General features: G+C 45.6%; 1 protein-coding gene across 8 annotated transcripts in view; it reads right to left on the bottom strand.

The window, feature by feature from the left end:
• The window catches only part of OTUD7A (OTU deubiquitinase 7A), a 209,134-nt gene that overhangs the window by 45,951 nt on the left and 150,394 nt on the right, over positions 1-12,789 (bottom strand). For 7 of the 8 annotated variants that reach the window (XM_032469184.1, XM_032469185.1, XM_032469189.1 and 4 more), the window contains 2 exons: positions 10,232-10,414; positions 2,352-2,570 (listed from right to left, as the gene is read on the bottom strand). In XM_032469184.1, coding sequence (XP_032325075.1) covers positions 2,352-2,570; positions 10,232-10,414 — 402 coding nt within the window. The remainder of the gene's footprint in view (positions 1-2,351; positions 2,571-10,231; positions 10,415-12,789) is intronic. The other variant, XM_032469190.1, reaches the window with a different exon arrangement.

Here is a 12,789-nt window from a genome sequence, read left to right on the forward strand (position 1 = left end):
AATGAGGCGCTGTGGGTGAATCTGGCATCTTAACCCATTAAGTTCGCGTTTTTCAAAGGCGTTTTCCAAAATTGGATGCTGGAGGGAAAGAGCATCCTTCCTTTTTTTCCTTTTTTAAAAAAATTTTTTTGGGGGAGGGAGGTAATTAGGTTTATTTATTTACTTATTTATTTTTAAATGGAGGTGCTGGGGCTTGAACCCAGGACCTTGTGCATGCTAAGCATGTGCTCTACTGAGCTATACCCTGCCCCGCCCAAGAGTACCCTTTCAAATTGCTGGTCTAGAAGGTAAAATGTAAGTGATGACAATTAATATGTGACTTACGGGGGAAAAAAATAACAGAACAGACATTCTGAATGTGCAGAGGCCCTTTGGCTGAGCAGGCCAAGGCAGAAGGGGGAGCTGTCACAGTGGACTCTGCGCCCTTTGCCATGACTCCAGCTTTAAATGACGCAGCAGCAATTACCAGTGCTTTGCGTGATGCTCAGGACTGAACTTTGTAAAGGTCTCAGCTGCTGTGACATTCAAGAGAAATTAGCTCAGGAAATTTTTTCTTTCTTGACCTATACCAATTTCCCCTTCTCTATGAATAGCGTATCTTTGGTTTAAAACATCTCATCTGAATTACTCACAAAAGAGGCATCTTTAAAATAGCCAGCCTCCACAGGAAGGGGTTTAGTATCATATTTTACATCGAATTGTTCTGTGTGTCCTCTAACTGCTTATTGTGTATACGGATGATTTTTACTACTTTTGTCTTTTAATTCCCTATTAGTTTGTGTGTATATGATTTCCTCCCTTTACTGTCTGTTTGCTGTTACTGGTAAGCTCTTACACTTCATAATTTCCTTCTTTCTAGTTGTGGCCTCTTCTTTTCCACCTAGAGAAGTCCCTCTACACTTGCTGTAAAGCTGGTTTGGTGATGCTGACTGCTTTAAACTTTTGCTTGTCTGTAAAGCTTTTGATTTCAGTGTCAGATCTGAACGAGAGCCTTGCTGGGTGGCGTACACTTGGTTGCAGGATTCTTCCTTTTCAGCACTTTAAACACATCGTGCCCCTCCCTTCCGACCAGCAGAGTTTCTGCTGAAAAGTCAGCTGAGAGCCTTCTGGGAGTCCCCTTGCACGTTATTTGCTATTTTTCTCTTGTTGCTTTTGGTATTTTCTCCTTATCTTTAATTTCTGTCCATTTAATTACCATGTGCCTTGGTGTGTTCCTCTTCGGGTTAATCCTGTTGGGATGCTCTGCGCTTCATGGACTTGGGTGACGGTTTCCATTCCCAGGTTAGGGAAGCGGGAGAGGTTTAAGGCTGTTGTCAATCCAGAGGGATTGTTTTACCTCCGTTGATCAAGTCAAAGACAGAGCCAGGCTGTGGGTATTGGTCTTTGGGTTGCCTTTGGTAGCTGTGCAGCAGCAGAGAAAACAATTTGTCCGGGATCACAACACCAGCTCCAGCACAGTTACCGAGAACGCGGATTCTGTTCCAACACCACAAGCCTCGGGGGGGCCTTGTGGCCGCCTCTCTCCCTCCTCTTCCGAGGCGGTCAGCACTCTGTCTATGGAGGTGTGTCTACTTTTACTTTAACCTGAGCACCCAATCCCCACACCTTGTGGCCTTTCTCTTGCCTTCTGAAACAGACTACACTCTATGCAGTGTGTATCTCTCTGAATAAATCTACCTTTACTTAACTGTGGCTCGCTCTTAAATTGCTTCCTGCGCAAAGCCAAGGACCCACGCCTGGCGGGGCAGATCCTAGGGGCTCCACTCCTAACCCTAACCCTCCTTACGCCCCACATCCGTTTTTCCTGTACCAGGGAGAGCCAAGTCAGGTTTTACGGGGGTGGGGCGGGGTGGGGAAAGTGGGGTGGAGGGTTGGGTGGAGGAGGAGACTAGAAGCTCTTAGGGGCACGGGCCACTGAACACTGAGTTTCACCCTGTTGCATCCACCTCCTTTTCTTAACAGATGGGAAACCGAGGCTCAAGGAGGTCATCTACCTTGCCCGCGTTTATAGGAAGTGACAGTTCTCCTATTTCCCCCCAAGCCCATGGTCTTTCTTATTTTCTCTTCAGCACCCACTTGGGGAGTAGGGATTGTACAAGAAAGGAGAGAATTACAAAGCAGCCTGGAGTTCTCTCTAGGGGGACTGGCCTGGCCAGTGTGGATACAGGAACAAAGGGAACACTCAAGAAGTCTGGGTACCATGCGTTCTGGGCCCCACATCCAGCAGGCGTGTGATGCAGGCACCCAGAGCCGGACTGCGCGCCCCCCTGGCTCGCGGGGTAACGTGAGTTGTGCCGCCTCCCCCTCCCCACTCCCGGAGATCCTGGGCGGCCTGCCTGTGGGGAACTCACCGGCCTGCTCCAGAGCCACCATCGTCGCCTGCTCGATCAAGTCCCGCTCGATAAAGCTCCGGAAATCCTCACTGTACACGCTTAGGTCCGGCAGCTGGAACGTGTAGATGGGCATCTCCAGGGGGAACTGCTCGTTGCTGCATTCGCTCGCCACGTGCGACCGGGCCAGAGAGACGATGGCCGAGCTGGCGTGGGAAATGCCGCGGGACAGCCGCTTCTCTGCAGGGGAGGGAGAGACCATCCGGGGCTGAGAGCTGCTGGGCGGGGCGCGCACACGACACACATCCCACATGTGCGCGCACGCGCACACACGTGCACGTGCGCATGACACAGACGCACGTATAAACGTGCGTGGCACACACGTGGTGCACACGCATACGTATGCACACAGGAACACATGTCCATGTACACACACACACACACACACACACACAGGCATACCCACGTACACCTGCACACCCATTACTCCCCACTAGCCCTGCCATCCTGCCAGTGTTTCCCGCAGCCTCCCTAATGCTGGGCTAACACCCCCACCACTTGGCATATGGCACGTGATCAGGGAGTCTTGAAACCACTTAGGAGGCGAAGGGCAAGTCCATCACACAAGTGCCCTTCAGCATCCTTAAAGATCATCAGCCTTGCTTTCTGGGTCTTAAGTTACATCGGACTCAGCTCAGCAGAGCTGCCCTCTCCCAGCACCAAATTCTACCAGGGCAACTGCCTTTGTTTTTATGCATTTACATCTTTCAAGTGAGAAGCAACCCATTCGCCTTCCTCCACTGCTGTTTGGATTTTAAGATAAGTTACCTTTACTAAAGTTACTCTGATAAGCACATACATCCCACCCAAGTGAAGGGTCCCAGGACACAGACAGTGAGTGGGGGAGGGTATAGCTTAAGTGGTGGAGCCCAAGCATGAGGTCCTGGGTTCAATCCCCAGTACCTCCTCAGATCAATCAATCAATCAATCAATCAATCAATCAAATTACCTCCCCCATCAAAAAATAAACAAAATTAAGAAATAGTGAGCCATTTGTGGCTTCTCTTCTGTCTGAATGTTTCTGTTGTCACAGCACTCTCAGAAAATGATGGTCTAAACACAATTCTGCTGTAAAGCAACTATATTTCATCAAAAATAAATACATTTAAAAACTGATGGTCTACTTGGGTCTTACTCTACCTTGGCTTTCCGACCAAGGGGTGAGAAATGCAGTGCAGAATTTCTCTAAAGGACAACGTGTTACTTTCCTAGGAAGTCAATCATCCAATCTAAATGCCACAGCAAAGAAAGTAGATATATTTGAAAACATACTTTTTTTTTTTTTTAAAAAGTCCTGTGCTTAAGAGGTAAAGAATTCTTAAATATGTGATGTTAGGAATAGGTTTTCTTTTTTACGTCAATATTTGTAATAATGAAGAATTCTTTTAGCAAGGCAGTAGTCCTCAGGAAAACAGAATTCAAACTGGCATTTGAACGAGTATTGTCTACACAGAATGGCAAGTTCATTAGTACGTGTGCTCACTCAGGCCATAAGGATTCCCACTCCCATTAGCCTGCTCACCGGTCGGGTTCTGTGCTTTGCCTTTCTGAGGCCTTCCTGAGACTCACTTCTGGTCTTGTGTGCCGATGGAAGACCTATGCCCCTGCCTTCGTCCAGAACAAGAACTCTGCTTCCACACATGTGAGAGTAGTGCACAGAAATGCTATTAAAGTCATTTTGCTAAATTAGGTTAAAACCAAGAGGCTTCGGATCCTGGGGTAATTTGGTTGGTTTTAAATTCAAAGTTAATTGAATTAACTTTGGAGACTGTCATACTCAGTGAAGTAAGCCAGACAGAGAAAGACAAATATCCTATGATATCACTTATATGCAGAATCTAAAAAAATGACAACAATGAACTTACTTACAAAACAGAAACAAACTCACAGACATAGAAAACAAACTTAAGGTTACTAGGGGAAAGGGGTGAGGAAGGGATGAATTGGGAGTTCGAGATTTGTAGATACTAACTACTGTATGTAAAATAGATAAACAACAAGTTCCTTACTGTAAAGCACAGGGAACTATATTCAATACCTTGTAATAGTGGAAAATTCAGTATCTTGTAATTCAATACCTTATAATAATGGAAAAGAATCTGAAAATGAATATATATATGTGTATGTGTATATATGTGTGTGTGTATATGTGTGTATGTGTGTATATATATATATATATATATGAATCACTATTCTGTACACCAGAAATTAATACCTTGTAAACCAATTTCAATTAAAAAAATTAATTCTCAGAAGCCTCATATATTTGCACATCAAAATGAATGGTGAGCCCCAGGGACAGAGTATTCCAAAATGGATAATTTTGATTCATCTTCAGTTTCATTCTGAGACCAAGACAATTGAGTATGGTATATTTTGCAGAAGAGTGAGAGGAGAAGTCAGACCACCCAGGCCATGAGGAAGAGGAGATGGAGCATGTGGGCTGGCTTGTGTCCCTGGGAGTCACCCCCTCGCTTCTGCTTCCTTGATCCCGTTCCCTGAGAGCAGGAGCAGAGGAGAACCCATGCCTTTCTACCCCTTACAAGCTACCCCTTCTTGCTACTAGCTACCTTTTGGGAATCTGGGAGAGGAGGGACTGCCCCATCTTTCAGGACCAGATGGAGATGGACATCAGTTTGCTCTAACACCCGAGGTGATGTGAACCCACACTGCCCTCAACAGTGGGAACATGCTGGGTGGGCCATCTATATGCCTTCTTGGCTCATCAATCAGCACCTATTCTGATGGAAGAGGACCTTGGAAACATTGACTCATAGTGTGATAAGATGTGATTAGACAGTTTCAAATAGTAAATATTAGGAGTCTGAGGGGAAAAGCCTTTGAACTAAAAGTAAATGATGTTAAAGGTCACGTAATGAGAAACATGTGTTCCTAATTCTAATATGTCCTAACCATCCCCTCCATGAACGCACATATGTAACCACACACACGCACACAAACACTCATACACACACACTCGCAAACTGGTTCTTTAAACATGAACTCAGCAGTCCTTCTTTTGGAAGTATAAATTAAATAAATAAAGCAAGAATTACAATGTTCAAAGTTATGCCCCCAGAGAAATAAGAGGGATTTTAAAACAGTGAGAGGCTGGACAGAATTTCCCAACCACTGACAAAGCCAACTCAGATACCTATGATTTAGGCCATGGGATGTGTATTAATTCTATTTTCTGTATCCTTGATGGTCTGGCATCTGGGGCCTCCCTGACCAGGCAGAGGATTTCCCTACAGGATTAGCCAATTCTTAGAGCTACCGAAGGACTCATCCAGGAGTGCATCTTTCTGGTGCAAAGCAACCAATTCAGGGCCTGTATGTACTCCTAACCACCTCCTCCAGCTGGCTCTCACAACAGCAGCCCATATGCATACCCTGATTACCCCAGGGCCAGGTACCACAGAACTGCAGATGGCCCGTAGGCCCCAGAGAGCCAGCTGAAACTATCCAAACTGGCCAATCCTAAGTCTGCCTGCCCTGCCTTGCCTTTGCCACAGAAACACAATAAAGGCTCCTGCCCCTGGTCTTCCTCTCTGTCCCCTCCCGACCAGCCCTGGCGCTTCTCTGTGTGGCCCTGCATGGCATGCTATGCCTCCAGCTTCTAGGGAGCTGTGAGCATAAGGATCTCTCCCTCTACGACAGTCATTTCTCTGTCTGCGTGTCTTACCGTGTCTGATTAAAGCAAACCCTGGGTCCGCATTAAAATAGGTGGACAAAACTTTTCTAATAAGGGGCAGATATAAATTTTGCAGGCTTTGTGGGCCATACAATCTCAGCCACCATTACTCAACTGTCTCTGTAGCTCTAAAGCAGCCATAGACGGTGTGTAAATGATGGGCTTGAGTGTGCTCTAATAAAGCTTTATTGACAAACAGGAAGTGGCCAGATTTGGCTCATGAGCCATTGCTGACCTCTGATTTAGAATCAGGAGGGCTTTATTTTCCATTTTAGTGCATTATGATTTCAGGAAGAATCCAATTAAAGGAGATATAGATCTAATTCAGAAACTACAATGTCTTTTTAAAAATTTTTTTAAAAATCTTTTTTGGGGGGTGTATTAGGTTTATTTATTTGATATTTATTTATTTTTTAATGGAGGTACTGGGGATTGAACCCAGGAAGCTGTACAGGCTAAGTACATGCTCTACCACTGAGTTCTACCCTGACCCCCTACAATTTCTGTTTTATTAAAAATACATGTTCACAAGGCTCAATTAATGGAATTATGTTATGATATACCTCTGTTTTTTTCTGAATAATGTCTGATAAACATCAGATGGCAGCAGGTATCAGTTACACTTTTTAGGTTCTGGTTCTGTCAACCTCTCTGAAAATGGAAAGGAGGCTCCTTCTAGGCCCTTCCATGGGAGGATGAGATAAGGGTTTGGATTGTTTGCCACTCCAAAGGGCAGGAACGGCCATGTTGCCAACTGTCTGGATTTCCACTGTGCAGGAGATGCCAGGAGGCTGTCCTTGGTGGTGTTGAAGGAAGACACAGTCACGGAAGACCCAGAAGGGAAGACCGAACTAAACGATTAGAAGAGGTGGTTCCTCCAGATTCAGATATGGTGGCAGACATGAAGGAGGAGGACAAGACAATGGACATGCCTCAGCAGCTCTTCCTAGCCCACCCAGGAGGCCCACTGGAGCCGGAGAGTGGGAGTGGGCTGGGTTCCACGGGGAGGGGCTGAGGGAGGCTGTTCTGGCTGTGCCTCTCCCCTCCCCAGCCCAGCCCTGGGCAGGTCACTGCCTACGCCATCCCCACTGCAGTGTGGGCCAGATACTGTGTTGGCTGATGCCAGCTGGAAGAGTGTCAGGGCAATGCTGGTGCTCAGCAGGGACAGGTACCAACCACACAGGAACAGGTGGGCTGGCCAGGCCCGCCTCTCCTCTTCTTTCTTACACCCCCTGTGAGCTTGCCAGTCACAACAGAAGGTGGCAGCCCCTGGAAATGAAAAATTTCTAGAACAGAGGGTCTGGGAGGTCCCCTAAGGAGAAAAGCAACCATGGGGAAGAGAGCAAGTGGGGAGCATTCTGAGCCCAAATCAAAGCATTCAACGCTCACCAACTTGAGTGCACATCTCCCCAAGCTCCATGCCAACCAGAGCTCATGCCTTTGTCCCTTTCCCCTGATACCATAAGCTGAGATGGCTGCTGACTGCAAGGTGCTGTGTGCTCGGGGGAAAACTTAGGAAATGTCTGAGCAAGGCAAACACTGTTACAGAAAGTCCACAAAGTACTTGTGCTGGAATGCACCAGGAGGACAAGCTTTTAAAATAAGCCTAGCAAATGTGTTCAAAGAGATAAAGCGAATGCCAGAATGTGAAATAATAATAATGAGAAGGAGCTTATTTGGAATGAAAAATGTGAATGCTGATTAACAGAATGGATTCATGTGAAAAATAAATTAGAATGTTAGAAGATCAAGTCAAGGAATCCTCTTAGAAGGCATGAAAATGAGATGCAGGAAGCCAGTGGGGGGATGGAATGGTTTCAGAACATTCAAGGAAGGTAATCTGAACCTAGAATTCTCATGCCACCAAACAGAAATTTAAGTATGTCATGTAAACACCTTTAGTTACTTGAAGTCTTAGGAGACTGATCATGCAATAATTCTTTTAGAAAATAGTCTTTGAGGAAGCAGTCTTTCAGCAAAAGATAAATGTGAGTAAATAAAGTTAACTGTTGTCTAAACAAGCAAAAAGAGCCTAAATATGATTGAGAGCCCAGGAGGCAGGAAGGGAGAAGATGAAAACAGAGACACATGTCTTTTTTTTTTTTTTTTCAGGATAAAATATAGTTGTGGATAAGTTTTAAAAATTAACAGAGAGAAAACCTAAATATAGGTTGTAATAGAACGGGGGTAACTATAACATAAATAGAATGGATAACTTTCAAACCAATTGAAAAATTAAATAGGCAGAAAAGATAGAATAGGAGAAAGACACATACAAAAAAGTGTGGCAAAGAAATCACATAACATGAAGCACAGACAGGACTATCATAAAAGTAAAATAAGTGGATTAAATTCACTGCTTAAAAGACAGAGACTCTTGGATTGGACAATAAAATAATATCTGATGATAAACTACTTACAGGAATCACATTAGATACAGAAGGATAAAGAAGCATTGAAATAACAGATGAAAATGCTATTCCAGGCAAGTATGAACCAACAGAAAGGCAGGGTAGAGGTTTAACATCAACTAAAACAGATTTAAAGATAAACAATTATGTGGGACAGAGACTCTCTATATATTGGTAACAAAGCACATTAGAGCCAGATGACTTAACAAACATGACTACATATGCAACTAACAATATAGCCCCAAAATGTAGGAAAGTATGTCGATAACTTTGAATTTCAGGAGATCCTGGAGAGCCAAGAGAGGCCACTCTTAGCCATGAATGCATAGGAATGTAAACATTTTGTGTGGCAGAATATTCTGTGAACAGTTGTAAGGCAAATGATATAGCGGGAGATACAGGTTGGGAGGTTTGATCTAATGCAATGGGAGATATTAAAATACTTTATATTAATATACCTCATATACAAAGATAATATATGTTTGTCTTCATTATTAAGAATGCTACAAATTGATAAGAAAAATGCAAACAAATCAATAGAAAAATGGGCAAAGTATGTGAACAGGCACATCACAAGGGGAGATCTAACTGGCTAACGAGCAAATGACAAGATGAAAGTTAAAAATACACTATTTTCTTTTTAACCTTCAGAGTAGAAAAACAATGTAAAATCATTGTGAGAATATCCAGTCCTGGCAAGAATGAGGGGGAACACCCCGTTTCACACATGGTGAACAGATATGTGCTTGGGAAAGAAATCCTGAAGTTATTAAATTAAAAATTCACATGCTGGCACAGAAAATCCACTTTGGAAAAGCTAACCTATAGAAATAAAAGCCCTAGTATGTATGAACTGCAGGCATAGAGTTCATTTTAGCATCGCTTGTAGTGTCAAAACCACCACCACCAACAAAATCCAAGAAAAAACAGAATCACTGTGAATATAGGCATGGTTTAAAAATGATCACATGCTGTGGAATAAAATATTAGGAGAGTACGTTTGTGATTTATTGCTGAAGGAAACAAGCACTTTGCAAAGGGCATTATGTGCAATGGGCTCTGACGTGTTTGCATTTTGAACAAGCAAAGTAGGAAGAGACGGAACAGGATGCAAACACTGGCTGGTCTCCCTGTGACCTGGGAGTTGTGGAGAAGAAAACTCTCACTTTTTTTTTAAAGATAAATATGCATTTCATGATTTATTTTTATTTTTGTTTTTCCCTTAATGGAGGCACTGAGGATTGAACCCAGGACCTCCTGCCACAAGAGCTCTATGACTAAGCTATACCTCCACCCCCTTACGTTTTCTTTATACATCTTTGTATTGCTTCCTGTGTTACAATGAGCTTTTCTTACTTCTGTAATTAAGAAAAGGGATAGAGAAAACAGAGGTTATAGAAATGATGAACACCAGTGTGAAACAGGTTTGGAGGCTGTGCCACTTGGGGAATAATTGAAGGGACCAGAGAGGTTCGGTCTGGAAAAACCAGGCATCCAGGAGGCACATGGGGGCCTAGGGAAGTGGACTCACTCTCCTGTTTTTCTGAACCAGGAATGGAAGCTGCAGAGGACAGTTCTGCTTAGTAAGAGGCATGGTGCATGGAGACACTGCTCTGTCTGCAGGTGGGAGGCTGTGACCTGGCCGTTCTCTGCTCCCCTACCCCAGTCCCCTTGTGAGCCATGGTGTGCTGGCCAGGGAGCTGGTGCCTGGCGGGGTGGGGTCCCTTAGCCGGTACCTTGGGCGATGTCCTCCTGCCGGGGCAGGCAGGGCCGGTCCGCCGTGTGCCCGGGAGGGGGCGGCTCTCGCTCCGGCTGCTTGGGGCACCTGCCCTCATTGAAAACAGGTGGCAGGTTGGCTGTGTGCACCTGTCGGAGCTGCTCATAGTCACTCAGAGCGGCCGTCAGGTCCCAGTTTTTGCCTGGAGATGAGAAATTGACAAGAGATCACAATACTGATGCATGAATAACGGTCACGTGGTAGGAAATAACCAGGCAAAGAAGGGTTTCTTTTAGCATGGGTTAACTCAGGAGCTTCCCACCAGCAGTTCTCATTTTTCTAAGGGATAAATGGCCTGATGTCTACTCTCTAAGAGTACCCCCCCAACCCCACATTCACATTTTTATTAATGTCAACTGTTTAAAAAAATTTTTTTAAACAGTGGCACAAAAATGTTTCATGGAAGCAGTCTCACAATCTGATGACCTTCTGAAATAGTTAAGCCACACCAAATAGGAATTCCTGTTAATAACACACAAAATATTCTTTTTTTAAAGAAAAGGAAAAAAGACAAAAAAGGTAGGGAAAGAGGAAAGGAATCAGATGTGGAGTTAAAACTCACTGGATTCGGTAGGTGAGGCTTGTTGGTAGGATACATGGCGGAAGCAGAGTGGCAAACACAGGTTTATAGTCTGTCATTTTTTTAAACCAGTTACCACTAATACAGAGGCCCTGCAGTACTGACTTCTTATGTGCCCAGAATGAACCAGAGGAGCCAGTGTTCTACACCCACGATGTCTCCTGAAGTCTGTGACTATCTACTGTGACACCTTAGATTCACACACACACACTGCAGAACATTCCATCCCTAATTACCCACCCCTCCCTGAAAATCAAGTCCTAGAGCTTACGCTCCAAGGGGAGCAAAAGCGAGAGGAAAAAAGCGAATGAAAAGAATCCCCACATTCTTGGCTTTGGTTCACTATTTCACTTCTTCCTTTAAGCTCAGTTTGGGAAAGGTGGGGGCTCCAGAGGGACGGCTGGGTGAGAGCCTGGGGGAGGGGGCGAGAGGAGACTTCAGGTGCTGAATCAGGTGAGATGCCGGGCAGGACAGGTGTGCCTGGCCCGGGCAGCGCTCAGCAGGCCCCCTGACACTGGGCTGGGGGCTGGGTGCTGGGTGCTGAGGCAGACTCTTCACAGCACTCGGGAAGGGGGGTGGTGCTAACTGCAGGGAGCTGGACTCAGCATGGGGGCTTCAGTTCCCAGCCCTGAGAGCTGGTGGACTTCTCATGGCAGGAAGGAGGCATCACCCGCTGCACCTGATCCTACCAGGCATCACAAGCTTTTTAAAGGCAAAGAATTAAAAGCTTAGCTTTAATTTTTAGCTTTAATGTTAAAGAGCAAATAAAATCTTATCCCCTCCTGATTAACTTCAAATTCCAGGTATTAACTATATTGACAAACTCTATGTGGAATTATGTTGTATACACACAGCACGAGGCGTTGCCTGTATAAAATAGGATTTGAATATCTTCCCTTGGTCTTTCTACTTTTTTTTTTTTCTGGTGCAGACGATGCTATCAGTCATCATGTTTAAATTCTATCAACACGGTCTTTTACAATGTAATCGTATTTTTTAACTCCACAGTCAGCTCACAAAGACACAGTAGGAGCATCTTTGTACATTTTGGGGTCAGGAAACCAAACTAAGGCATCTGGGCTATTTAACAAAAAAACCAGTCAGTGACGACAGGTGGAGGTTCTGGTGTTACACGGCCCTGTCACTGTTTGTAGTTGTGTGGCAGCAGTAGTGGAGGGTGGTGGCAAAGACGGAGCTGGTTTAGGGGAAGCAGTTGAAGCAGAAATTCCAGCATGTGCTGTCACTCTTCCACGTGACTGCCGGTCACAGGAGAGAATCCTGCACGTGTGATCACAAATGCACTTTTGAGTCTAAGTGGTGGTGTCTATCCAACAGGCAGTCACGTTCCAGAGTGCAGGTTCCAGGAAGGGCAGGACAAGACCCTGCCTTTAGGGACGTGATTCCTTAGCAGGGGTGATGACCTGGGTGGCTGCCTTGCTCTACAGCAGGGCTGACGGTGGCAAGTGCCCAAGGGAGGGTCGAACCTGTGTGTGGAAGGAAGGTCGGGGAGAGGGAAGGTCATGGACGACTGAGGTTCTATAATGAAATGCAGACACGGTATCATGGGAGTGTGTATTAGTGGTGACACCAGCACGACGAATCCTGGCGACGGGAGAGGAGGGACACAGCCCACGTGGAGCACCTGGTGTGGCCGGAGATGTCATCGTCCCCAAGCCCCACCGGGAGCAGGCACCATTCTAGCTTCTCACGAACAGAAAGTGAGGCTTAGAGGGTTACAGCCTCGAACCACAGTCCTTCACTTGCTACACTGCAGTGTTGCATGAGAACCCTCCAATCTGGATGCATCCCCCGAGCTGCAATCTCACCCTGCACGGCTGCCCCGGGCACAAGACCTGGTCCTGGCACAGCTGCAGCCCCCCCACCCCCATCCCTGCCGCCCCCCAGCTCCTGCTCCCAGGAGCCAGCCCACTCCTGAC

This window comes from Camelus ferus, chromosome 27 (assembly GCF_009834535.1).
Source record: "Camelus ferus isolate YT-003-E chromosome 27, BCGSAC_Cfer_1.0, whole genome shotgun sequence".
Taxonomy (NCBI): Eukaryota; Metazoa; Chordata; class Mammalia; order Artiodactyla; family Camelidae; genus Camelus; species Camelus ferus.